Below are 26,106 nucleotides of genomic sequence, written 5' to 3'. Positions count from 1 at the left end.
ATTTTATATTGTTATTACTTAAATTATTCATTCATTATTTATAAATTATAATCACAGACTTTAAAATGAAACCATTTGTATGTTTAACAGTTGTATTATGATTACAATCCCAAGCTTAATAAGTTAAAGTATTCATTTCATAACTAACTTGTTTTCCTCTAGAGATTCTTATATTATATTATATTTATATTATGTATATAATATTATATTATATTCCCAATCAAATTTTTCGTTAAATTAATCTGCTTAATTCTGCTTAAATAAAGTATTCGACATACTTAACACTTTATTTGATATTTGAAAACACTTTTTTACATTGTAAAAGTTTCTTAAGTCGATGTCTTAACAAAATGTTAAAACTATTAATTTTATTAACATTGGTTTTAAATGTTATTATTATTATTACAATTAGTATTCTTATTAATTTATATTCTTTCAAGTTTTTGTAGTAAACTTTTGAATTTCTTTGACAAGATGGTGCTAAATTTATAAAAATAAGAGTTGACATTTGATAAATTTTTCTCATTCAGTTCTGAATATAAGATTGAATACGAATAAAAATAAAAACTTTTTTTTTTTGTGAAATAATCAGTTTTAAATAAGCTTCTTTGATTTGGATGTAAACGGTATTCAAACGTATGTGAGAGCTGTTCAGCTTACTTGAAGAACGAAGCGTAGTTGGTGGATGGAGGGGGAGTGGAAACTGTGAGTGTGGAAAGGGAAAGGTGAGGGGAAAAAGTACGTGGAAATGCAAATTGTGTTGCATGTTGCATGTTTGCCGCTTTCGAGTGTTTTGTAAGGCGCCGACGGCGTCGGAGAGCCACTAATGTGAAATTTGTCGGAATAAGAAGTAATTCATCCACACACACACACACATACATATACATATATATATATATATATATATGTATATCTATGTGTGGGTGCAGCTATTAATAGAGTGCCACCTGTGGATGCAGCAAGAGTTGCAAACAAAGTTAACAACTTTTCCAAAAGTGACCACTGCAAGCAAAAGTCAAAATCACTTTCACATTCATTCCGTCTCTTTCCAACATCAACTCCTTCTCCTTCTTCTTCTTATTGCTAGTTCTGCAGACATAACCTCAAAGAGCAGCCCAATTATTTGCTTACAAACACATGATAAACTTATTGTTCGACTCAAACTGGAGATTTACAACTTTCAAATGCTCTGCAATTGATTAGAATATTATTTATATACAAAATTAAATATTTTTAATATATATATAAATTGTAGAACATCATAATATTTCACTTGAAGTTGTTTCATTATCTGTTGTATAAATTTTTAACACAAATTAAAAGCATCACTAGAGCTAAGATATTTGATTCGAACTTTAGAGGTGCAAATCAATATAATATAATATAACAAAGTAACTTAAAATAAAGTAAAGAAAATATTAAATTTTTTGATCATTTTTTAAAAGCAAATATCACGTATATTTTGTGTGTTTATTTTTTCCCCTAAGCAGCTAATTTATTATCTTCTTTACCTTGTTTTTCCATTAACAAATCTATATTATGTTCCTTGCATTCTTTGTTTTTTTTTTAGTAGAAAATATTAATATGAACAGTAATTTTGTTTAACACCTTGTAAAATTTCCTTTCGTATTATTTTAATAAAGTGTTTTTATTGGATATTGCTATCAATATTTATGTATATATTTTAACTATTTCCTAAGATTATATATTTTTATTATTATAAATGTATCCCATAAGAATATATTATATTGTTTCGTTTACTTTTTATTATACAAATAAAGTGTTTTTTAATAAAAATCCAAAATCCTAAATCATTAAGAAACATTCTAAATAACATATAGCGAATGAAAAGAACAATTTTAAAAATTAATAAAAAATTGAAATAATTTAAAATGTTGAACTTTGTTGTACAAATTACTTAACTAGTTACTTATATTATATTCCCAACCTTTTTTTAATTAATTTAAAATTTCATTTTGCTCTTCTTCTTTATTTACAATCTGTCTGTTAGATAATATGTATATTGGTTAATTTATATTTTAAATTTACAGAAATAACAGTTTTCCAATCTTGTCTTATCTTTTCTACTTATTAAAATTAAATGAAAATTTTTAATGTTTGTTATTATCAATTCAATTAAGTTTCTTACTTAAAACTTGTTTATTAATTTTAAATAAAAAAATGTTTTTAAATTGTGGATTTTTGCTGTGGAAATTGTTTATTTTTCTCGATGCTGTAAAAATCTTAAACATAAAATAAACGAGAGTCGAAATGTGCGTAAGAAGCGAAGGAATTATCTTTGACATCTGTATCTCCATCTGTATTTTCATCTGTCTTGTTCTTTCAAGCGATGCTCCACTGTACTGTCATTGTGGAAAAAGTGTCACTAGTTTACGTTTGCATCATCATGGCGACCGCCAAAGCTTGATAAGCTTTTGGCTGTGATGCAAGTTTGAAGATTAGCGCAAAACTCTCAACAACTTTGCTGCATGAGTTGTTGAAACAATGCGAAATGCAACTAGTTGCTGCTGTTGCTGTTGCTGTTGCAACTGTTTGCAGTGGCTGTTGCTGTTGTTGCTGTGGTTGCTTGGGAAAGTGCGAAAGTTGTGGCATAGGCAGAGAACGAGCACAATTAAAATTAATTGCATGCATCTAATTACCCAGGTATTATGCTAATCAGCTTCGACTTGCGACTTGCGACTTGCGAGTTGCAACTCGTTGTTGCTGCCACGCATCTCTCCTCGCGATGTTGCTGATGATGAGCATGAGAAAGAGTATGATGAGTTTGCCACATGATTGCCAGATGTGAGAGTTGTGACATGTGAGAGGGGCAAAGTCAGTCTCTAATGAGACTGCTGACCAAATTGCCAAACGGTGACAGGAAATGAGAAGACCAACAGCGAGTTGTCGAGTTTGCCAAGTTGCAGGGCCAATTATTGTTGTGGCCGATTAGTTAGCCATAAATCAGGTGGCAGGTGAGCGAGCAGTCCACATCGCAACATCGCAACATCGCACCACATTGTGCCACCAAGTTGGCGCCCAAAAACAATGCCCGGTCGGAAGTCAATAGTTGGCTACTCGCAAATCACAAGTTGCAAGTCGCAAGTCGAGTGGCCGACTGCAGCAACAAAGAGTCATAAATAAATGCTTGCAACTAATGCTGGCAGTTGGCTGCCACATTGCGTTATTATTGATGGTGGCAGCAACAATGGCCCAGACCACAAAACCAGACCACAAAGGCTGCCAGTTCCTTGTCGCTCGCTCGCTCGCTTCCCCCTTGCCACATGTTGCAACGTAGGTGTGATCCTGTTTGTCGTTGTCCCGCATGGGGCAGGCTCTCTCTGACCACTTCTCTGAGCCCTGATTAATGTTCTTCCCCTCCACGAGTAATCGATTGAAAATCTTGCTTACTCTTTTGGCAAATCGATGCGAGAACTTGCCATAAATTATTATATTATATTATACAATGATTCACATACAATAAAGTGCCATGATAATTAAATTATATTATTTATTTTATGAATTATATTTTTAACATATTTTCTTACAAATTTCAATTCAGTTGTCTCTGGAAATTCAATTTAGATCAGAGTACGACTTAAGAAAAAATAATTACAATTTCCAACTTAATTAACATTATGTTTTTTTGTTAATTCTTTTATTAGCACATACCAACTTTCTATGCGATAAATTAGACAAGAGTGGCTGCTGCAAATTTAATCCAAGTCTCAAAATTACTAAAGAATCATATTAATAAGGTAACTTTAAGCTCGGAGTTTAATTATTTTTATGTTCACATTTATTGTTGCATTGTTTTTAGGCTTGACTGCAGTATGATTCGCTAATTATAGTTACATTAAGTCTAATAAAAATATTATACAATTTAGAATGCTACAGTGAACTATAAGATACTCGCTACACACTTGAAAAAAAAAAACATTGCGGTATTATTATACTAAATAAGTATAACAAAAAATACTAAAATATGCAACAGATTGTATTAGTATACCGAAAAATTCTAAAAAAAATATATATATGCTTAATACTTAATACTTTATATGGTTACACATAAGAATACCGAAAAAATACTGAAATATGCCGAACACTATATATGGTATATACATATACTTTTACATTGAAAATATACCACTTTAAAATATAAGTTTTGTAGTGAATAAGTATACTGAAAAAAAATACAAAAATATACTGAATACTATATTTGGTATATAGTTAAACTTTTCCGTTCAAAATATACCATAGACTATAAAATATACCAGATTGCCAAAAAAAAAAGAAACTGTATACTGGTATACAAATATACTTTTATGTTTAAAGTATACCATTTGTATTTGGTACATGCTCAAAATATACCAGAATACCAGCAGAAGCATTTAAAACCCTTTTTTCAATAACTTCTCTCATTTTTATATACAAACACAAACGGACAAACCACAAAAAAGGTTTACGAGTATCTATCAAAGCTCTATAGAATTCAAAGCTGCTTAAAACTTTGGTCGCTTTAGGTATATTATTATATATTATCTAGAATTGAGTAAAATAATAAATGAATTAACAGATTTACCTAATCGATATACTACTATCCATTCATTTTCATTATTATTATTTTATTACAGTATTACATATTTTAACGACGTAATTAATTATACAAATAAAATTAAAGATACATTAATAAATGCTTAAGTATTAATTTGAAATCGATCCTGACTATATCAGCTTTATAATATAGCTCAGAGTGTGTAATTTATGCTATAATATCGATATATCAATAACTACTTAAGTATTAATTTTAGTTCGACCCACATATATCAGTTATATAATATAATATAACTCTAAATGTGTAATTTATGCTTTAATATCGATACATCAATAACTGATTAAGTATTCATTTGAAATCGACCCTTACTATATCAGCTTTATAGTATAACTCTGAGTGTGTAATTCATGCTTTGAAAGTTGCCAGTTGCTTGTCGAAGCGGCGTCTAATTAACGAAATAACAAGCGGACGGACAGACAGACAGACAGATGGACGGAGTTCGAGTCGAGTTTTGCATGCGAATTCGCAGCGCCATTTTGTTTTCTAAAGGCTGCCTAAGCGAACGGACGAACAAACGAACGAAGGAGCGAAGGAACGAATGAACGAATGAAGGAAACACACACGCAATGGCAATGCAATGACCGGATGTACAGTCGACACACAAAAAGCAAAAAGCAACACACAACATGCAGTGCAGACAAAGAGCGAGTGAGCGAGCGAGAGAGAGAGAGAGAGAGTGTGGGAGTGGGAGTGAGAGGCATAGATATGTCCATTTGGCGAGGCGGCTGCGGCTGTGGCTGCCACTCGCATTTTGCAAAACATCATCAAAATTGTAAAAATAAACAAAAGCCAACATGCATAAAACCAATTTCCATTAAGGCACACACACACACACACACTCGCACATGTGGATGACGCACACACGCATGTGTATGTGTGTACATGCACCCTCTCACTCACACATGGCTCTCTCACTCGCTCTGCAGCTTTGCTGCCATCTCGCTCGGACTGTGTTGTCCAAAAAAAAAAACGAGTAGAAGAAGGCATCGAACAACGTTGGGGACTTATAGATGAGCTGCACATGAAGTTGCAAGTGCCAGTCTCTGTGTGTGTGTGTGTGCGGGTGTGTGTGTGTGTGTGAGGCGTGGCTGGACGAGGCAAGTCTGCCTATTGCTCCGAAAAATAAGCGAGCATATCCTTAATTGATATCACAAAAAGCGAGCCAAGCAATTCGCACACAAAATGGCAACCCACATGAACTCTGCCTTCCCCTCTCCCCCCTCTCACCCACTCTCTCTACGTATGTGTGTGTGTGTGTGTGTGTGGGTTTGTGGCACACACGCATGCAAGCACCAAAAAAGCGGCAGCAACGCAACGCAGCAACTGCCGCTTACTGCATGCGATAGGTCGGAAATTTTGCAAAGGGCGACGCGTTGCAAGGGTAAAGCTGTCTGTGTGTGTGGAGTGGAGTAGTAAAGGGAAGGGGGGTATATGCGGGTGCGCACCTGCAGCCCCATGCAGCATGAAGGGTGCAAGGGTGCAAGGCTGCACGCTGGGCGCACTAAAATGGCGGCTCAGGTCGGCTTCGGTTGCCACTGCTGCTGCTGCTGTCCACTGTACAGCTGTGTGTGTGTGTGTGTGTGCGTGTGTAGAGGGAAGAAGCAGAAGCAGAAGAAGAGGGAGGGGGTTGTTGTTGTGCTTGTGCATTGGATTCGAGTGCGGCGGCCTCAGTTCGCTTTAGTTCGCTTCAGTTCAGTTCGGTTCGGTTTTTGGTTTTGGCTTTTTCGGTTTGCACTTTTCCTCGATCTGCCTCTTCCTCTTCTTCTTCTTCTTATACTTCTCGTTGTTGTTGTTGTTGTTCTCCTCTTGAGCTCCATTCGGTTCAGTTCGGTGCGGTTCGCCTTTGGTTCGTGGTTCGCTGTCTGCAGTTCGGTTCACTTCGGTTTAGGCTACAAACATAGGTCTACACAAGTGTATGTGTGTGCGTATGTGTGTGCATGAGTGAGTGGGTGTGTGTGGGTGTGTGAGTGGGTGTGTTTGTATGCTCGTGTGTGCAGTACGTTTTTCGCATGTGCAGCGAACGCATTTGACGCACACACACACACACTCCGCACACACATACACACACACATGCACAGCTGCTACTATTAAATGCATACCCCTCGAAAGTTAGGGTATCAACTAGAGTCAAGTGTTCGCATCCCAAAACTATAAATAATTCAATTAAATGCGAGCAAGCGAGAGAGAGAGAGGGAGAGAGAGAGAGTTGCAATAACCTAACCTCAACAACGAACTTCAAGCGAAGTGGCTTCGTTGTAATAATAACACAATTATAATTATTATTATTGTTTATGAAATCACCACTAGCAAATTGTTATGAAGAAAATATTATTAGTTCTAATTATGAATTTATATTTTTATCGAACTGATAAGATGTTATATATGAAAAATTGCAGGGCTCATTGAAAACTGTCATTTCGGTAAAATTAATATTAATTAATTACACAACAGACAGATTGTAAATAAAGAAGGGGAGAACAAAATATTTATTTTAAAAGACAACTCTATATTTTTAATATCTGATATTTTAACCAGTTACATAAAATAAACAAAGTAAATGAAATGAAACTAATTCAATTAATATTAACAGTTGATTACCATTGCAATTCATTGAACTATTGTGGTAATATTTATTTTATACTCATCATAATTTTTTTAAGGAATTATACTTAACGAAGGCTTTCTCACAATAAAATGGAAATTCCTTAACATTTACAAGTCAGTATATGGTATTAATATTTTAATAAGTAAAAGGCATTTGCAACCAATACTTTAGTAAGTTAGTTTTAAGATAATTAAATATTTTAATAATTATTCCTATTACTATGAAAACTTATTTTGGGATTTTTATTTGGTATGATTAATTAGGTATTTGAAATTTGCATTTGTCTTCTAAAGATAATTGAAATATAATGAACGATTTATTGAATTGATATTTAATATATATTGTTCAGAAAAAAAATAAAAATACAAGATTTTTGTAAACTTTATTGTACCTTAAAATAAACAAAATAATTTGTAATTAAAAAAAAGAAAATTACAATATTTAATATTTACATATTCAATAATAATTATAGTTTGCTTACATTAATTTCGTGTATTTTGTTGTATTTCAAATGTGACAAATATTAAAAATGTCAATGTAAATATTTCAAAAATCAGTTAAAATTAATATGTAAAAAAGCTGTTTAAAACATATGTGTACGTTGATAATATATGTAGGTAATATTTTTAATGTGTATTTGGGATTTACCAAAAAAAAAATTAAAACAACTTAACAAATATTGAAAAAAATGTATAAAAAATTGTATAATGCTTTCACTATTTATATATCGAATTTCATAATGTTTTGTAATCAATGAGCTTTCGGCTTAAAAAGCTTTGCAATTAACTTTAGCTTAATGCTTGGATTTGTTATATATTTGATTTAAAAATATTTCATATAATTCAAATTAGAAGTAACTTATTTCTAAATCACCAGGCCATCGGCATTGCTCAGCTTTGTTTGTTAACTTAATATGTATTATATTCTAGAAAAATACAGTGTGACCGTATATTATTGAATATTATATCATCAATTTACTTATTTTTATTATATACCTTTACAAAAAACGCAGTGTGACCATATAATATTGAACGTTAATTTGTTGATTCACTTATTATTTGGTATTAACTTGACTTTTATTTTAATACTAAATAATTATAATAAATAATATCCATTTTTGCATGTAGTAAGGGGTATCTCATAGTTGAGCATGCTCTCCAAATAGTGTTATGAAAAACTACAGTGTGACCGTATATTGTTGAATATTATTTCATAAATTTACTTATTTATTTTTATTTATCTTTACCGAAAATAGAGTGTGACCGTATATTAATGAACATTATTTTTTTTCATTATTTACTTATTTATTTTTATTTATCTTTACAACAAGTATAGTGTGTCGTTATATCATTGAAAATATATTTATTGATTTACTTATTTTTATTTAAATAACTACAATAAATAATATCAATTTTTGCATGTAGTAAGGGGTATCTCATAGTTGAGCATGCTCTCCAAATAGTGCTAGCTTATCTTCTTCTTCTTTTTATTTCACATGTCGTTGCAAATGTAGTTGTCGTTGTTGTTGTTGTTGGGGCTCTTTTGGTTCGTCTGTTGCAGAAAAATTGAGTTGAAATAAAAGTTTTTTGCTGGCCATCAACGTTTTTTGTCCTCTCGTGTGTGCGTGTCCCAATGTGTGTGTGAGCGAGTGTGTGTGTGTGTTGTTGCCTTGTGCTATGCGTTAACACGGTAACGGGACGTGGAGCGTCCTTCGCCCACGAGTCACGCCTATGCGAGGCTGAGGCTGAGGCAAGGCCCCATTTTTGGGGGCTGTCTGTCTGCTATCCAGCGTGGAGTGCGGGAGAGGGGAGAGGGGTGTGGGTTAGTCTGTTGGGTTTTTAGTGGAGCTTAAGCGAGTGAGCGAGCGAGCGACCAACAGACAGACGGACGGACAGACAGACAGACAGACAGTGTGACCAGGCGACCGTTGAGCAGCTTCGGTTGGCGCTTTGGGCGCATTTCACATTTGAGTTTTTGAAGCAGAAAATCGATAAGTGCGCACGTACAGGAATATATATACACATATAAATATATACATATATAGAGTATGTGTGTGTGTGGGGCATGTGGCGTGTGGCATGTGGCATGTACTTAACGTCGCATGTGGGCAACGTCATGCGTCTCCAGGCGGCTTCGCAGACGCAACTGGTCGCAGGACACCGACACGGACACGGACACACAACTTGCTGCACGGCCTGCCTGCCTGCCTGCTCCACGAGGCGGAGTGGGTGTGGCAGAGTGAGAGAAAGAGAGACAGAGAGAGAGAGAGAGAGAGGACGGCTCGAAAATCCCTACGTGCGCTTTGCTGTTTCATCAATTATTTGTTTCGGTTTTGTGCGAATGGACGAGCACACAAGGATGCAGCAGGACCAAGGCACAAACACAGACCCAGAGAGAGAGAGAGAGAGAGATGAAGTACTATGTGAACGAGAGAGGGAGATAGTGTGAGCTAGAAAGAGAACTCGCACCCATTGCAGCGTTTTGGGCATTTTGTTTTGGCCAAAAGCAAAAACTGTCTGCAGTCTAAGCGAGCACACAACTACACACACACACACACACACACACACACATATATGAAATATATATATGTATATGATATATATAGCAAATATGTACGTTGATAGTAGATGTATATGGCTGCGCTTCATGTATTGTTTATTTGGTTTGCCATCGGATCATTTGAAGCGCACAGACAACACGTCCAAATTGTTGTTCTTGTGGATAATTTCAGCAGTTTATACTACATACACTTCGCCTTGTATCTCGTGTATCTTGTTGTTAGTACGCGTATCTTGCAGATACATGCAACTTGATTGTTCCCAAATGGATTACGGCCAAAACTTGTTTAGTTTTGACAGCCAGCCAGCCATCGAGCCAGCTATCCAGCCAGGCAGCGATTCAAACAGCTCAAGATCGACAGAGTTGCAGTCTCTTAAACGATAACGCATGTAACGGAAGTGCAACTTTATTGCAACAAGCTTAAAGCTTAATGCATATCGCTTAAAGCGAAAGCTTCGATATATGTGCTTCCACAAGTGAAAGCTTCTCTTAAATGTGTTTTTGTCAGCAAGACACACTTTACTCTTCTTTAGATGTAAGCTTCTGTCTGTGTGCTTTCGCTAGTGAAAGCTTCTGTCTGTGTGCTTTCGCTAGTGAAATCTTCTGTATATGTGCTTTCGCTAGTGAAAACTTATTTAAATGTCCTTACACTAGTGAAAGCTTCTTTAAATGTGCTTTTGCAGAAACACTTTACTCTTCCTTAGTTGAAAGCTTATGTATGTATATGTGCTTTCGCTAGTGAAAGCTTATCCACATGTGCTTTTGCCAGCAGAAACACTTTACTCTTATTTAGATGAAAGCTTCTGTATATGTGCTTTAACTAGCGAAAAGCTCTATTGTATAATTGAAATCAATAAACTGATTATACGTTACACAAAGTCGAATCATTTTTATGAACTGTAAAATTCTTCAAAATTTAAATTGCAGAATCAAATTTAAAGCTCACACTTTAAAGGAAAAGCTTCTTAGAATGTGCTTTTGTCAAAATAAAGCTCTAATTTACATTGCAACTCGATTAAATTATTATTATTAGACATATCAAAAGCATTTTACTTAGTTCTGATTTCTGCACGACTCAAATTTGTGAAGCATATTTTTTTTGAAAGTTGAACTGTATTGCCACAAGCTGAAATTTTATCGCTTAAACCAAAAGCATCTTTGCATTTACTGTTGTCATCTGTAAGCTTTATACTTTTATTTATACAACAATTCTCTAAATGTTGTGTAGAAAAAAAAATGAATATCACATTGATGCTGAGATATTTCTTTAGATTCCTGTAAAATTTAACTTTATGAACAAGTTCATGTTTCATTAGAGGATTAAGCTCATGCTTTTATACAGCTTGCGAACAAAATTATATATATGTACATAAATGTACATTTAAAGTTAAAATATTAACATCCAAAATAAATGAAAAATTAATCAAAAGCTTCAATTCTACTTAAAAATTCGTTTTGCTATCTATACGATTTCTTTGTATTATTTAACTATTACTTCAATTACTTTAAATGTCCACACAATGAACCAATTTTAGATTGAAATGTAGATCTTGATTTTAAGAAATTTACGATTTTAAAGAAACATTCTTGAAAAAAGAATTTCAGATTGAAAACTTTTTAAAGAATTCAAATTTATTAGACTCGACTATGCAAAAAAATGTCTTTTAAATTTCTCAAGAAAATTTTATATCGATTTTACTTAAGAGGTTTTCCAATTAATGCACATATTATATTTCAAGTGCTAAAACTTTCAGATGTAATATTCAAATTTCGTATGTAAAAAATAAGTATAAAATGTGCTTTCAGTGCGATTGAAATAATTTCTTTACGCAAATGTGCTTTCTGAAATAAGTTTGATAAAGCTTTTAAGCTTTCTTCTTCAGCTGTACCTCACAATATTGCTGGCAAGTTGTTTCAGAGTCGTAAAGCGAGGCGAATGGCTCATGATTTTGGGCAATTAGGCAAAGTTAAGTTGGCTAACAGCCAACAACAACCAGTTTTGGGCTGTTGATAAGCAAAGCCCAAAGGCGAAGATAAGATAAGAGAGCGCAACGCTTTAGCAACGCGAAGATCTGATAACGTAGCGAACGCTACGAATTAAGTATGATGAGTGCAACGCACAATTGTCGCATAAATCATGCGAGGTGGCAGCAACAAGAGATCGAAGCCTTATCTTACCACAAGAGGGAGGAGGAGGAGGAGGAGGACGAGGAAGGGGCAACAGTCGACTGGGTTTTTGTCTTTGGCCTGCAGCAGGTGCCACACACACACACACACACTCAGATGATGTTGCAGAAGCAAACGCGATTAATAGCTGGCCAGTTGCTGGCCATGGCCAAGCCCATGGAGAGAGAGACAGAGTAAGAGTAAGAGAGAGAGAGAGAGAGAGAGAGTGTGGCGCCTAGACGTAGCACGGCCTCGCCTTTGTCTATGCAAACACAACACACTCAAACACACACACACACACACACACACACACACACACAAAATGCGGCAGCTGCCGATAAAAATGCTCACCTCAACGCCAACACCTGACCCCATTCCCCTCTCCCGCCCCCTCCCCCTTCTGTCCCCTTCTGGCAACCCCCTTGAGGTTGCACTCTGCATATGCGTTGAACATTTCGGACTCCTATAGAGAGAGAGAGAGAGAGAGTCTAATGCGATAAAAAGCTATATGCGGAACTGAACATGGAGACAACACGTTAGAAGGCAACACTCGAGGCTTGCTCGACTATGTAATACCCGGTACTCAATTTCAGGCTGCTTTACAACAAGTTATATGATTAAAGAATAAACATAAAGCTTCAACATAGACACTTATTTACAATATTTCGTATTTATTAAGTAGTTGAACCAGTACTGCAAAAAAAACACTATAATAATACATTTTAGCAAGAACTCGTTCAGGCCAAAGCTCATAAGGAAGTTGAATAAATAACAATAACATAGAAATAACTTTTAAGTTCGATTCTTATAGACAGATCGTCAAGTTGGCAATTTAAGGTTAAGCAAAAGCAATGAGTGTGACCATAGCATTAAAAAACTAATGTCTTAAATAACTACCAAGCAATAATAATCATTATCAAATTTTGTAACATCAAATTGCAGTTAAAACAACACTCAAAAATGTGTAATAATATTGCCTGAACTAAAATATTATTTATGTGCATATATTTTACATATATAATATAATGTTTATAGTGTGACCTGTTTAGAAAAAGAATTTCGCCCAAATGTAAGAATTCTTCTTAATGGAAATCTCAAAGCCTTGTCATTGACACATTTTTAGGGTACATATTTTTAATATATATGGGCATTTCCAAAATCGCGCACGGGACATTCGTACGCGTTCAAAGTAAAAACACGGCAAAAAGGAAACGTTTTTTTTTTCAACTGAAAAGCTTAATGTACAGCATTTTATTAGCTCTTTCATTGGTGCAAAGACTGATGATGGGTATTTTTTCATTTAGAAGATAATTGCAGAAGTCAAGTGATTCGCACGGGACACAAAACGGAAGTGGTTTAAGAGGTCAACCAATTCAAACGCAAATTTCAGCTAATCCAGAGGCAATATTTTAATGCAACTAATTTTAAATTTTTGTGCATTGATGCCTCATTAAGAAGATTATAATTTTTTTCAAAAACGACTTGTATTTTTTTTTTAATTCAATTTGAAGTAAATTCGCACGGGACATCGCGCACGGGACATTTTTTACCACCACTATTTTTACACCCGCTACCCATAGGGTAGAAGGGTATTATAACTTTGTGCCGACAGAAAATGTATGTAACAGGTAGAAAGAGGCATCTCCGACCCCATAAAGTATATATATTCATGATCAGCGTCAACAGGTGAGACGATCTAGCCATGTCTATAAGAGATAGAGCTGTAATTTTTTTTCGACAGCATTTGTTATGTTTGCACGCAGATCAAGTTTGTTTCAAATTTTTGCCACGCCCACTTCCGCCCCCGCAAATCAAAAAAGTTGAATAACAATCGTAATTTTATAGCTAGAGTTGCGTATTCTGGTATATAGAATAATAACTATAATAGTTATGATTCCTAAAAATTTGGTTGCGATCAGACTTAGATTGTGGAAGTTATTAAAGAAATACTTTTGTATGGGCAAAAACACCTACTTACTATGGGTCTGAGTTTCTTTGGCTGACAATCTGGTATATTGTGCCGTCTAGGGTATATTTTGAATGCGGTACTATATCGATATACCATATATACCAGTTGGTATATTTTTTTAGTATTTTTGTTGAATATTTGGTATATTTTGAGAATAATACCGCAAAATATATTGCTTTTTTTCAAAATGGGTAGCGGGTATCTCACAGTCGAGCACACTCGACTGTAGCTTTCTTACTTGTTAATTTTGCGGCAATGCTGCCAACTTACTCCATCATTCATATTGTGTAAATATGAGAGAGGAATAAGTTGGTACTTATGTTGTGTACTTACGGTCGCGCACGGACAAACTTTAAATGATCACCAAAAATACAAATATTTTTTTTTCTCCAAATTTTTTTTATATATTTACTGCGCGCATAAACTCTGTTTGCAAAAAAAATTTGATGCAATTCGAACAAGTTATTTGGATTTACTGATAAGAAATGTTGTTTTTCGGTCGCGCACGGGACATTAAAATAAGTGATAATGCAAATCAAAATTTTTACCGTTATTGGTGATTGCATGTTACTTTTTGCGTTCTCTTTCGTTTCTTGCAATCTCCAAATGATTTTACAAAGCAAAAGACAAAGCATAATGCATTTATTTTAGAAGTTGTTATCAAAACAAAATATGCCCTACAAACATCATAATCACAACAGGTGCGTTTGCGGGACTTTGCATTCGAATATTTTGAAATCTATAAATGATAAATGCAAAATTCTTTCAAGTTTATTAAATTTGAATATTTCTTTATGTAACCATGTTGGAAAAAATCATTTTCAAGAAATTTTAATTTTTTGGTCGCGGTGGACCTTTCTGTGGAAATGCCCATATCTATCTGGAAATTAATAAAAAAAAAACTACGAAAATTTCATCCGTTTTTATTTTAAGAACACATTTGAAAAGTAGTTCGGAAGTTATTATTATTTTTTCTTGAAATATCGAATACAATTCCCTATTTCAATGAGATCAACCAGAGCTATTAAAGCTTTCAAATAATAAAAAAAAATGATATAATACCAAAATTTGTAGAGCTCAAAGATCTGTTTTCAATCATCTTTAATTTCCTTCGGAATTTACTAATAAAAATAAGTTAACAAATTTAAAAAGCAACGAAACTTATAATACAAAAAAGATATAATGACAAAATTAAAAAAATTCAAAGAATATTTTTAAAAATGTTCAATGAAGTCGATATTTGTAAAATATTTAACGACTAACACAATAAGTAAAATTTCAATCGTTAAGTAATTTCGATTGTTAGAAGAGTCAAACTTAAAAACCAAGTCTTTTTTTCATTTATTTGTGATATACTCGTAATAATAGTTTAAGAATTTAAATAGAGATTGACTTAAAAATCAAGTTGATTTTTTAATTCACCTCTCGTGGCAAATAAATTCTTTATTTTTCTTGTAATATTATAATATTTTAGAGACTTTATTATTGTAATTTCAATGACAAATTATAATACAACTCTTCTCAACTCTTTCGGTAGTCGGTATAAAAGAGAGAATAGAGCAAAAAAAACCAAAAAAAAAAAAAAAAATACATCACGGTCGAAAGAGCAGCAGCAAGACAGGGAAGGCAAAAGCGAGTGCAAGAGAGAGAGAGAGAAAACAAGTGGACACCAAAACAAAACAAACAAAAAAAAAATAACAAAAAAAAAGTCGTTAGGTTCGACATTTGACTGCCCAGCCTGGGCCAAAGCGAAAGCCAAAGCTAAAGCTAAAGCCTGACGTGCAACAGCCTCGAGGAGCAAAACAGCAACAACAACGATTGATAGGGAGACGGGGGCGGAGAAGAGAGGAAGAAGGGGAGACGCATAGGACGCGGCGCATCCAATCAGCAGGCAACATGCTAACGGCTCGGGGTGTGGCCAACAATTTGGCCACCCCATAAAAAAAGGGTTTAATCCTGCCATCCGTATCCGCTGCCCTTTCCCCCTCCCCTTCTCCCTTCTCCCATCCCTCTCTCCCAGGGAAAACAACAAAAAAAAAAAACTAGTGGAGCACAGAGACAACGAAATGGAAAAACGCCACCCACGCCTCCAAAATGATTGACAACTGCACTCAGAGGACATCGTCATCCTCTGCCAGCCAGCCAGCTGCCACATTCTGCAGAGAGACAATGCAAATTTCAGGTGAACACACAGCCACAGCTCTCCATCCATCCATCTATATATGGAATACTATATATATATCTAACTGTCCAGATACGTGAGCATTCGGGAGTTGCACTTGTCACACTTCCTTGACTCTACTTTCCACCAAAAATTCACTTAATATATAAAAGAAAATAGCAAACTATTGTATTCAACAAAATTATTTATTATTATTTCATTGATCCCACATCATAATATACCGTTTTTCTATATTTTCTTAAAATTACACAATACACAATATAATCAATGATCTTCCTGGACACTTCATTAATTCCAAACTACTTTTTTTCTTCAAATTTTCTACATAGAAGTATTTTTTTTTATTTATTTTTGTGTATTATTAATTTATGCCAACAAATTATTGAATTTTTGAAAACGCTTTTTATTGATATTTAATTTATAAGATACTATAACAATTCTATAAAATGTATTTTTATTTATGTAATTTTATTATGTTATGCATGTCTTTAAATTCGTCTAAAATACCATTTAATCAATAATCTTTCTTAATTCTTCATTAATTCCAAGCTACAGAAACTGTCTTTCTCCAAAATTTCCTTAATAGAAGTATTTTTTTTATTTCGAGTTTTCAAATTCCTATCGTATTTTAAAGAGCAATGCTGAAAAAATTTTTTTCTAAAATATCTTACACATTTCTCAAAAATTTCACAAAAAATACGTTAGATGAGCTTCCTTGACTCTTAACTGAAGAGTTTTACAGAAACTCATTGGTTAACTCATTTGTGGAGAATACTAATATATTCTACTCAATTTATTCTAAAAAAAAAAAACATATTACGTATTCAATTCAATCAAATTTCTCACTTCGCATTTAATGAACTGTTTAAATTTTTTTATTTATTTTTTTTTTTAAATTCCTTTTGAATTTGAATGGATTAAAATATCTAAATCCTAAAGCTGTTTAAAGCATATTTCGTACTTCTGTCAATTAGCTTAAAAACATTTTGAAACTCTGTGGAACAGATGTTCCTTGCATTTTAAATCTAAGCTCGGATCGTTTTCCATATTTCAATATCTATATGTCAATATGAAATTGTTCTTCAAGTTCTATTACAAATTTCTCGAAATTATTAAATTTTGAAAACGCTTTTTATAGATATTTAATTCAATAAGATACTTTAACAATTCTAAGATTCGATTTTATTTTTCAAAATATATTTTTATTACTTTCTAAAAATATGAAATACCCAATTTCATTATTATTACAATTATTTCTTATCAAGAGATCTGTTATTTTGTTTTCGCGTTGCTTTTATAATAATTTCAAAATATATTTATGAAATTTTATTAAAGCACTCTAATAAAAAGTATTAATATTAAAATGATTTCAATTACTTAAAATAAAAATTTCAAACCTATTCAAAGCCGTTACAAAATAAATCACAAAAATATTAAAATATGTATACCGCATGCTATATTTGGTATATTGATACATTAAAAATATACCAGATAGTGCCAAATATACCATATTGCTAGCAAAAGCAGCTAAGACTCCAAGGCAAAAGTATTTCCTAAATAATTTCAACCAAAAATTATTATCAGCAATTATAAATCCTTTAGTTATTATTGTCTGTAAAAAAAAGAAGTTAAAGTTGTGTTCAAAAATTCTTCCCAATCCCAATCCCAATAAAAAGAAGGAAACTTGTTGATTTGATTTTGATTTCGCTTTTATTATTATTTATATAATATATATATATATATATCTGTGTGTATATATACATACATATATATTAGTTATTACGTGTATGATGTAAAGTACTAATTCCATAAAAGGCTCGTTTCTTAATCATGTTATTCAAACATGTCGTACATAGATTGTTCAAAAAGCTGAGGAACCCAGAGAACACAACCACAATCTGAAAATCAGGAAATCTGAATCTGAAAGTCAGAAATTCGATATATGTATTGAATGGATGTTGTTTCTTCATCTTCGTGGTTCTGTTATTTAAAGCAGTCAATTTATGTACGAGCAATGTTGCTAATATCATAATAATTATCATAGTTTATTATAAATGTTTGTTGTTATTATTGTTGTTGTTGTTGTTGTTGGGTTGCCTGTATAAAACAATGCATCTGAGTTCTGTATACTTCTCGCTTACAATCATTTTATCTTTACAACGTGAGAGAAAAAACCCGCCCAGCAAAAAAAAAACTAAAATATATATATATATAATACGATTAAATCAATTTCTTGATGTTTCACATTCGTTTCAATCCCCCCCGTCCCCTCCCTTAGTATCCCCCCTCTACTTCCTCTCCACTTCATCATCGTCTCTCCCATTTGCATAATTCAGTCTTCGACCGCATACTTTTGGGTCCATTCACGGGCATTGCGAATGGCCTCGGCCTCGTTGACCTTCCACAATTCGGCGACATCGTTGGCCAGCGGATCATCGGGATTTGGGGCACTCAACAGCGCCTGGATGGAGAGCAAAATGGTGCGAATTTGGAGAGCTGGACTCCACTTATCCTTGAGCACATCGAGACAGATGCGACCCAAGCGATCGATATTCGGATGATAGATCTTTGTGATGAAACGCACCTTGGGCGCCGACATCGGATAATCCTCGGGCAGAAAGAGTTCCAGCTTAAAGACCCCACCCTCGAAGGGAGAATCATTTGGTCCGGTGACAATCACATGGAAATATCGGGCATTATTCTCATCGGGTATCGCATTGATGCCCGGCACCGGTTCCTGCATCAGACGTTGTGTCTCCTTGATGATGCGACGTGGCAAGCTGGACATGCTGTTGCTTCTTCTTCTTCTTCTGCTGCTGCTGCTGCTGGTTGAACTGTTCTGAAAGTGAAGAGCAGAAAAGAGGGAGTGGGAAAAAGCGAGGAAAATGTTGAGTTGAGAAGAAGCTTAGCTTAGATAAAGTTGTGCTTGTTGTTGTTGTTGTTGTTCTGCGAATGTTTCAAGGACGCAAGACTCTATTTGTGTCTGTCTGTGTGTGTGTGTGTGGTTGGGTTGTGGCAGGTACACGTGGCATGCACCTTCTTTGGCTGCTGCTGTTGCTGCTGTTGCGACTTTCACTTTCCGCAAATGGCAAAAAAGTTTTCGCTGCTGCATTTTATTGCAGCTACAAGACACAAATGCGAATTCAAGAGATGCAGATTCAAGTGCCTCAAAGTGCTGTATGTGTGTGTGTGCAAGTGTGTGTGTGTGTGTGTGTGAGTGTCTCGTCTGTGTCTGCCGAGTCTATAATTGCACACAATTAAATTGTTTGCAGTTTGTTGGCCATTTGCATATCAAAACAAATGCGGCAACAAGTTTAAGTGCTCTTCCACTTGCAACTTGACCGACTTTTGTATACCCGGCAAATATTTAATATTCATTTACAAAGTTCAACTTTTGTATACGAGGCAAATATTAAATATTGACTTAATTAGTAATGAAAATTTCAACAAATTAATTACTTAAGTCAGCTCTATCGATTAGTAAATTATTTCCACACTTTGTATGATATCTAAGATAGATACTCATATCGAATACTTTTAATATAGTAACTATATAATACCCTACTTATAAGTTATCTAAGCTTTGCTGTATTCCAAAATTCAAATATTAAATATAAAGTTACATTTATAACAAAGAATTAAAATACGAACAAGATAAATTATGACTGTAATAATTACAAGTTTCCTTAGAAAAATTACCAAAATATTGTCGTTGTATTAACTATATTTTAGGCAAAAAATAGAAAAAGATTGTCTGTTTCATTAAAATGATATCAAAATGAACAGAGATGTTTTGCTAAAAACGTTACTAGAAGGGGAACAAATTGAACTAACTAGAAAATACTTGAAAAATAAAAAACTAGTAAGTTATACTCGAGATGCAACACTACAAGATACCCTTTTTGTAAAGCCTAAGCATTTGATTTAGTAATATTTAATAATATTGTCAAAGTTTTAAAATAGATATTGACAAGTTTTTTCGCTATAGAATACTTAAGAAAACACAACAGCTATTGAAAACCTATAAAACTCAGATATACTATTGACGAAATATACCCTGTAAAGTTAAAGTTCTGAGGCAGCAATATTGAATTCTTTAACAACTGATGCAAATACTCTTTAAATTAACTGGAATTCATTTGTTTTATTTCGTAAACTTCAATTGAAACTTCATTAAGAAATAAGGAGATTCTGAATACATATCGAAAAAACCCAAGAGAAATAACAATTAAAAGCAAAGCTACAATAACAGGGCATAAAAGTTTTTCTTACTATAGATTTTAGTAATTTATTTTTCTTATTTTACTATAGATTTTAGTACTTCATTTATTTATAATTTTTAATGGGTCCATTGAGTTTTCAAACATAAATTTCAACTACATAATGAGTACAAACAACTTTCTAGCATATATAGAGTATATATGTATGTATATGTATAGCTTTTATGACCGCTAGTATTCAAGCACTCAAATAAAAAAACCGAACATCAAGAACAGAACATCTCTAAGTCAACTATACTGATTACAACTATACTAATAAACAATACTTTAAACTTGATAAGGTCGAATAAAACTCCTTCCACTCTTTAATCTTAATACACCTTGTCATTAATCAGAACAGGGTATAAATTCAATTTCAAACGAGTTGAAACCAACTCACAAGACGTCACGCTAAAAGCTTCTAGAGACTAATATGATGGACACCACTGTACACAAATGCCGACAAGAACAGCCACAACAACAACAACAACAAGAGGAAGAAGAACAACAGCAACAATCAATGGAATGCAGCGGAAAGAAAATTCCAGAAAGCTGCCAAAATGCAAACACGAATAATAACAAATAGCAAAACCAACAAGAACATCAGGATTTTAGTGTTATTATTGTTATTGTTGCTGCTGCTGTTTCAGGTGTTGGCATGCGGATTGTTGTTTTTGTTGTTGCTGTTGTTTTGTTTGTGTGTTTTACATTTTTCCATTGTATACGTTATTTAAAAATTTATCGATTTCTTAAGCGCGCTAGTGTCACACACAGACACACACACACGCAGGCAGCAAAAGCCGCTACACACATACGCACACATACTTGGAGCATACGGTAGTTGGGCTGGGGAAGGGGGGGAAAGCAAGCACATTTGTCACGCACGTTGCTCGAAAAATCAATAACAAAGCGAAGAAATTATAAATGCAATGCTAATGCAAACACGATTAAGCAAATTAATATGCCACACACACACAGTGTAAAATTTGACATTCGGCAATTGAAGTTTGAAGTGCACCAACAAAAACAACACACACACACACGCTTACCTATAATCAGACACTCTCACACACACACACACGCACAGATATTGAAGAAGGCGTATTATTTTCGTCAATGCGCTGCTACTGTACGTGCTTCTTCTTCTGCGCTGTGCCTTGTTGTTGTTTTTGCACTTGCACCGTACAAAAACGCACACACACTCTCACTCAAACAAACAGTAAGAAAACAATAATTGTGCACAAGTATTTACCACTTATTTTTGCGAATTTTTTTTTATTACAAATTTCTTCACAATATTCGCCGTTTTTTCTTTGTTTTTGTCTTGTTTTCTTGCAGCTTCGACAGCTCCCCAGCTCCACGCAAATTATGAACGTTGGAAAAAAAATTTCTTTCTATACGCGCTTTGTTTGTGTTGGTGCTGTTGGTGCTTGCGTTTTTTTGCCTGTATTGTATGCGTGTGAGCCGCTGTTTCAATGCCGCAGGGTTGCCAGATACCACGAGGCATGAGAAAATAAACTTTCTGCGCTCATTACTCGATAAATACTACATTTTAAAATAAAATACCAGTTTTGCTAGTATAAGCAGATTTTTTAACATATGTTTTTAATATTTTACACTTAAAAGCAAGGTTATATATCGTCTGCACATATATAAAACACGTAAATGTGCTGGCAACACTGCGCGCAATCAACAGCCAGACATGCGTTTGCTCTGTAGCAAGCAGCTTTTTGACATGCTGTCGCCATGAGTTTGCCAGCAGTCAGCTTTAGCTACGTTGCGCGGCATGCCAATTAGAAGAATTTGCCGGTTGATTGGCCAAATAAGACGTCCAATTCGACCGTCGCTCCAATTCGATTTGTTTTATGTTTTTCATTTGAAATTCAAAATGTTGCACAAAAAGTTATTACTTTTTATCCCAATTAATTTATTTGTTTGCATGTGTGTTATTGAACATATTGTGCTTCGCTTAGTAGAGAAGGTGTAAGTTCAAATGGCATTGATATTATAGATTTGTCTTAAAACTTTAATAATAATAATAAAAATAATAATAAAATTTAAAAAGAATGCATGGCATTACCATACAATTTATGATTTATTCATTTTCCAATTTTAGTTTTACAAATTTATCAAATGAATTTGTTAAAATATGTAAAAAAATGGCTGTAAAAATTATAACAACAAATAATACAAACAATTAAACAATTAAAATTAATAGTGAAATCCTCTTAACGGACACCTCTCTTAAGCGGACATTTTTGACTTTATTTCATTTGTTTATTTTATTTATTTTCTGACTATCAATTTTTTATTTTATTTTATTAGATATTTTTTTAACTACTTTAGTCCCAATTAGATAATATGCAAAAAAAAAATATATTACAAAAAGTTTTAATTTTATGAATTTTTGTTGTTGTAAATATTTGTAGTATAAACAAAATTCCAACAATAAGCATGTAACTTTTATTTTAGTTGTTTTTGCCATAAAAGGACAAAATATTAAATGCAAACAAAAACAAAACAAAATAAAACAAAACTTTTTTGGCTATATTCGTTGACATTTGAGCAATTGACGTTGACGCTGACGTTGACGTTGACGTCGCTGTCGACGCTATCAGCTCATGCACTTGTTTCAAATGTCGCATAACGGCCAACGAGCGAGAGTGCGAGCGAGAGAGAGACATAGTAATATACACATACAAAGAAGAAGAAAAAAGCAAACGCTCACATATGCGAAATATATCTACATTGCGTCCCTCTGTTTGGTCATTTGCAATTGAACCAATACAACAACAACAACAACGGGGAGAAAGAGAAGTGGAAGAAGAAGAGGAAACAACAACAAGTGCAGTGCTGACCAAACATAGGCGCGCATTTAACACACGCCCCCGCCGCGCCACCCCACACACACACACACACACACCACTGAAAAAAAAAAAAAAACAACAACGACAACGACAACAATTTTGAAAAAGAAAAATGTCAATTTGTGTGTAATCAACATTTATGCGTTTCAACGCCCCCCGCAGCAGGCCATTGGGCAGCAGCAGAGGAGAGAGGTTTGGCTTTGGCTCGACACGCACACACACATGCATGCTCTCCCGTATGCACACATGCACACATGCACACATGTGCAATGCCCAATGGACGCACAAGCCATCGCACATACAAAAACGAGCCTCGCAACTAAAAGCAAACCAACAACAACAACAATGAGAACAACAACAACAACAACAACAACAGCAGCAGCCATGTGCAGGCCACTCACACTCTCTCGCACACACACTCACACACATGCGATCTGCTTTTAGGCTGGGCGACTAGTTAGCCAGCACACAAAAACCCAGCCCACTCCTCACACTCACACACTCACACACATACATATGCACAGAGAGTACGAGTCGACTGACTCTTGCACTCTCGCCTTCGTCTCACTCTGCCCAATCCCTTCGAGTGTGTGTGTGTGTGCACGCGAGAGAGCGAGAGCTAGCGAACCGAATGCGCGCATTACATTTTGACTGCGCTCAACTTCTGCTGCTGCTGCGACTTCTACTACACAACTACTACTACTACTACTGCTACTATTACTACTGCGCTGCAGCTGCAGGCAGCGCTGCTCTACGCAGCTGTTGGGCGACCTTTATTTGCTCTTGAGTCGCTTGCAGCTGCTTTTACAACTTTTTACTACTACGCGGCAGCAGCAGCTGATCTGCTTCTTGTTCTTTTCCTTTTTTCACTTCTTATTCTTGTTGTTGTTCGTGTTTTAACTGCACGCATTTTAGGCGCTGCTGTCGACGTCGCCGTCGCTGTCGTCGTCGCTGTCGGCGCCAGAGTGTGTTCGCACATTTCTATAAATTTTAATGGCTGACAGTTTTCAATATGGCGCAGTTTACATTGCATTTCTTTTTTCTCTCCCCTTCTTATCTATGAGGGTGGCTTGCCCGTTATTTCTGTAGCTGCTGTTGTTGTTGTTGCTTTTGTTGTTGCTTCTGCTGTGGCCGCTAGTTGAGGTTGAGGTTAAGTGCTTTGCTTGCCTGCCTGCAATGTGTGCAACGTGTTAAATTATGTGAACTCTTGACTCGATTTTTAGGTTAGCCAATCACGAATATTTATCATGCCTAATTCTTAGACAATTCTTTTATTAGTTATAAACTATATTATTATTTAGAATTTGCTTTTTATGAAATACTTTTTAATTACTTTATAATGATTATCTATTCTTTAGTTTTTTTTTTTTTGTATTGTTTTCATAATTGAGCTGAACAACTTTGTAGGAATAATAATATTATTCTTTTTTTCCTTTTTTTAGTTGTTATTGATCCATTTTAAAGTTTAAAAACATATTCCTCAGCTTTAAAATCAATCTAAGCCCAAAATATCATTTCTACAAAGTTTTTTTAACTCAATTAGGAAAATAATAAAAAAGAATACTAAAGAACACATAATCATTATAAAGTAATACAGTTAAGTTAAAGTATATTCCTAACTAAAACTAAATAACATATGCCTAAATTTAAAAAAAGATATAAGAACCATAATAATTTTACAAAGTTTTAAGACTATAATCTTCAACATGGCTTCTTCAAAAATGATTTCAACTTGTTTTCTATATCATTCATAAATATAATTCTATTATTGTTGTCATGGCTAAGATTTTTTTTTTATAAATTTTTGTCTACTTTTATTAATAAAAAAATAAATAAATTCTATTATTTTTCAACAGTCATTATATTATATTATAGCCATTTATTTAGTCATGAAACTTTAGTAAATTTCAACATTTATATTAACGATTTAACGATTCTTATACAATTATATCTTTATTGTTTTGTATTTCTTAACAAAATGTATTATATATATTTATATATCAAACTTGGCATTATAACTTTATTGTAGTGTTTAAGAATAATTTGTATATATATATATATACTATATTAATATTTGAGTTATAATTTAGTTTACAAGATATTGCAATTTTGATATAACAAATTTTTTATATGTCTAATATAACAATTATAGATCAGTAATCATTATTTTATCAGCGAATTTATATAATCTTCAATTATTATATTAAATTATATTATATTATATTAAATTATTATTATATATATACATATATGTATATTATATTTTTTTTATTATATTAAATTATTAAATTATTATTATTATTTGATCCCTTTTTGTATAATTCTTATAATGTTTCCAGTGCTTCAGTTTATATTCTTTCATCATCACAATTCAAAATAGAATTAGAATTACGTATATATATTTAAATTATATAATTGACTCATTAAAAAAACAAAGAATAACATTAAAAATGTTGATAAATATAGGCTATCACAAAATAAAACTAATAATTTTCCTGCTTCTTAAACTCACTCAAATTTGTCATAATTTTCCAACAAATTTAAAAATGAATAATAATAAAAAATAAGTTGTAAGATATTAACATTATATTCTTCAATATCCATTCAAATCTTAGAATATTTCATTGTTTATTGTTTTCTACAAACTTATAAAAAAAAAAATCGAACAACTAATTGACTTTTTTTTCGTTCTTTTTCTTTTTCTTATTTATTTATTTGATTTTTTTAAATACAACAAATAGTTAATGTAATGCATTTCTATATTCGTGATATAATACGTTGTTTTAAATTCGAAAAATATTTATATATTTTATAAATATATATATAAATATATATATATGTTTAGTATGATATGTTGTATTATTTTTATATTATACTATATCAT

At 33.4% G+C, this 26,106-nt stretch overlaps 1 protein-coding gene across 2 annotated transcripts in view; it reads right to left on the bottom strand.

Annotated features, from left to right (window-relative positions):
* LOC133847205 (ubiquitin-conjugating enzyme E2 N) overlaps positions 1 to 21,789 on the bottom strand; it is a 152,553-nt gene extending 130,764 nt beyond the window's left edge. Inside the window, exons 1-2 of one of the 2 annotated variants that reach the window (XM_062282085.1) lie at positions 21,608 to 21,789; positions 18,426 to 18,935 (exon numbers count right to left, since the gene is read on the bottom strand). In XM_062282085.1, coding sequence (XP_062138069.1) covers positions 18,429 to 18,884 — 456 coding nt within the window. In that variant the 5' untranslated portion in view covers positions 18,885 to 18,935; positions 21,608 to 21,789 and the 3' untranslated portion in view covers positions 18,426 to 18,428. Of the gene's footprint in view, positions 1 to 18,140; positions 18,936 to 21,607 lie in introns of those variants that run through there. The other variant, XM_062282084.1, reaches the window with a different exon arrangement.
* Between the last annotated feature and the right edge of the window lie 4,317 nt (positions 21,790 to 26,106).

This window comes from Drosophila sulfurigaster, chromosome X (assembly GCF_023558435.1).
Source record: "Drosophila sulfurigaster albostrigata strain 15112-1811.04 chromosome X, ASM2355843v2, whole genome shotgun sequence".
Classification (NCBI taxonomy): domain Eukaryota; kingdom Metazoa; phylum Arthropoda; class Insecta; order Diptera; family Drosophilidae; genus Drosophila; species Drosophila sulfurigaster.
This window is presented reverse-complemented; position numbering and strand designations above follow the sequence as displayed.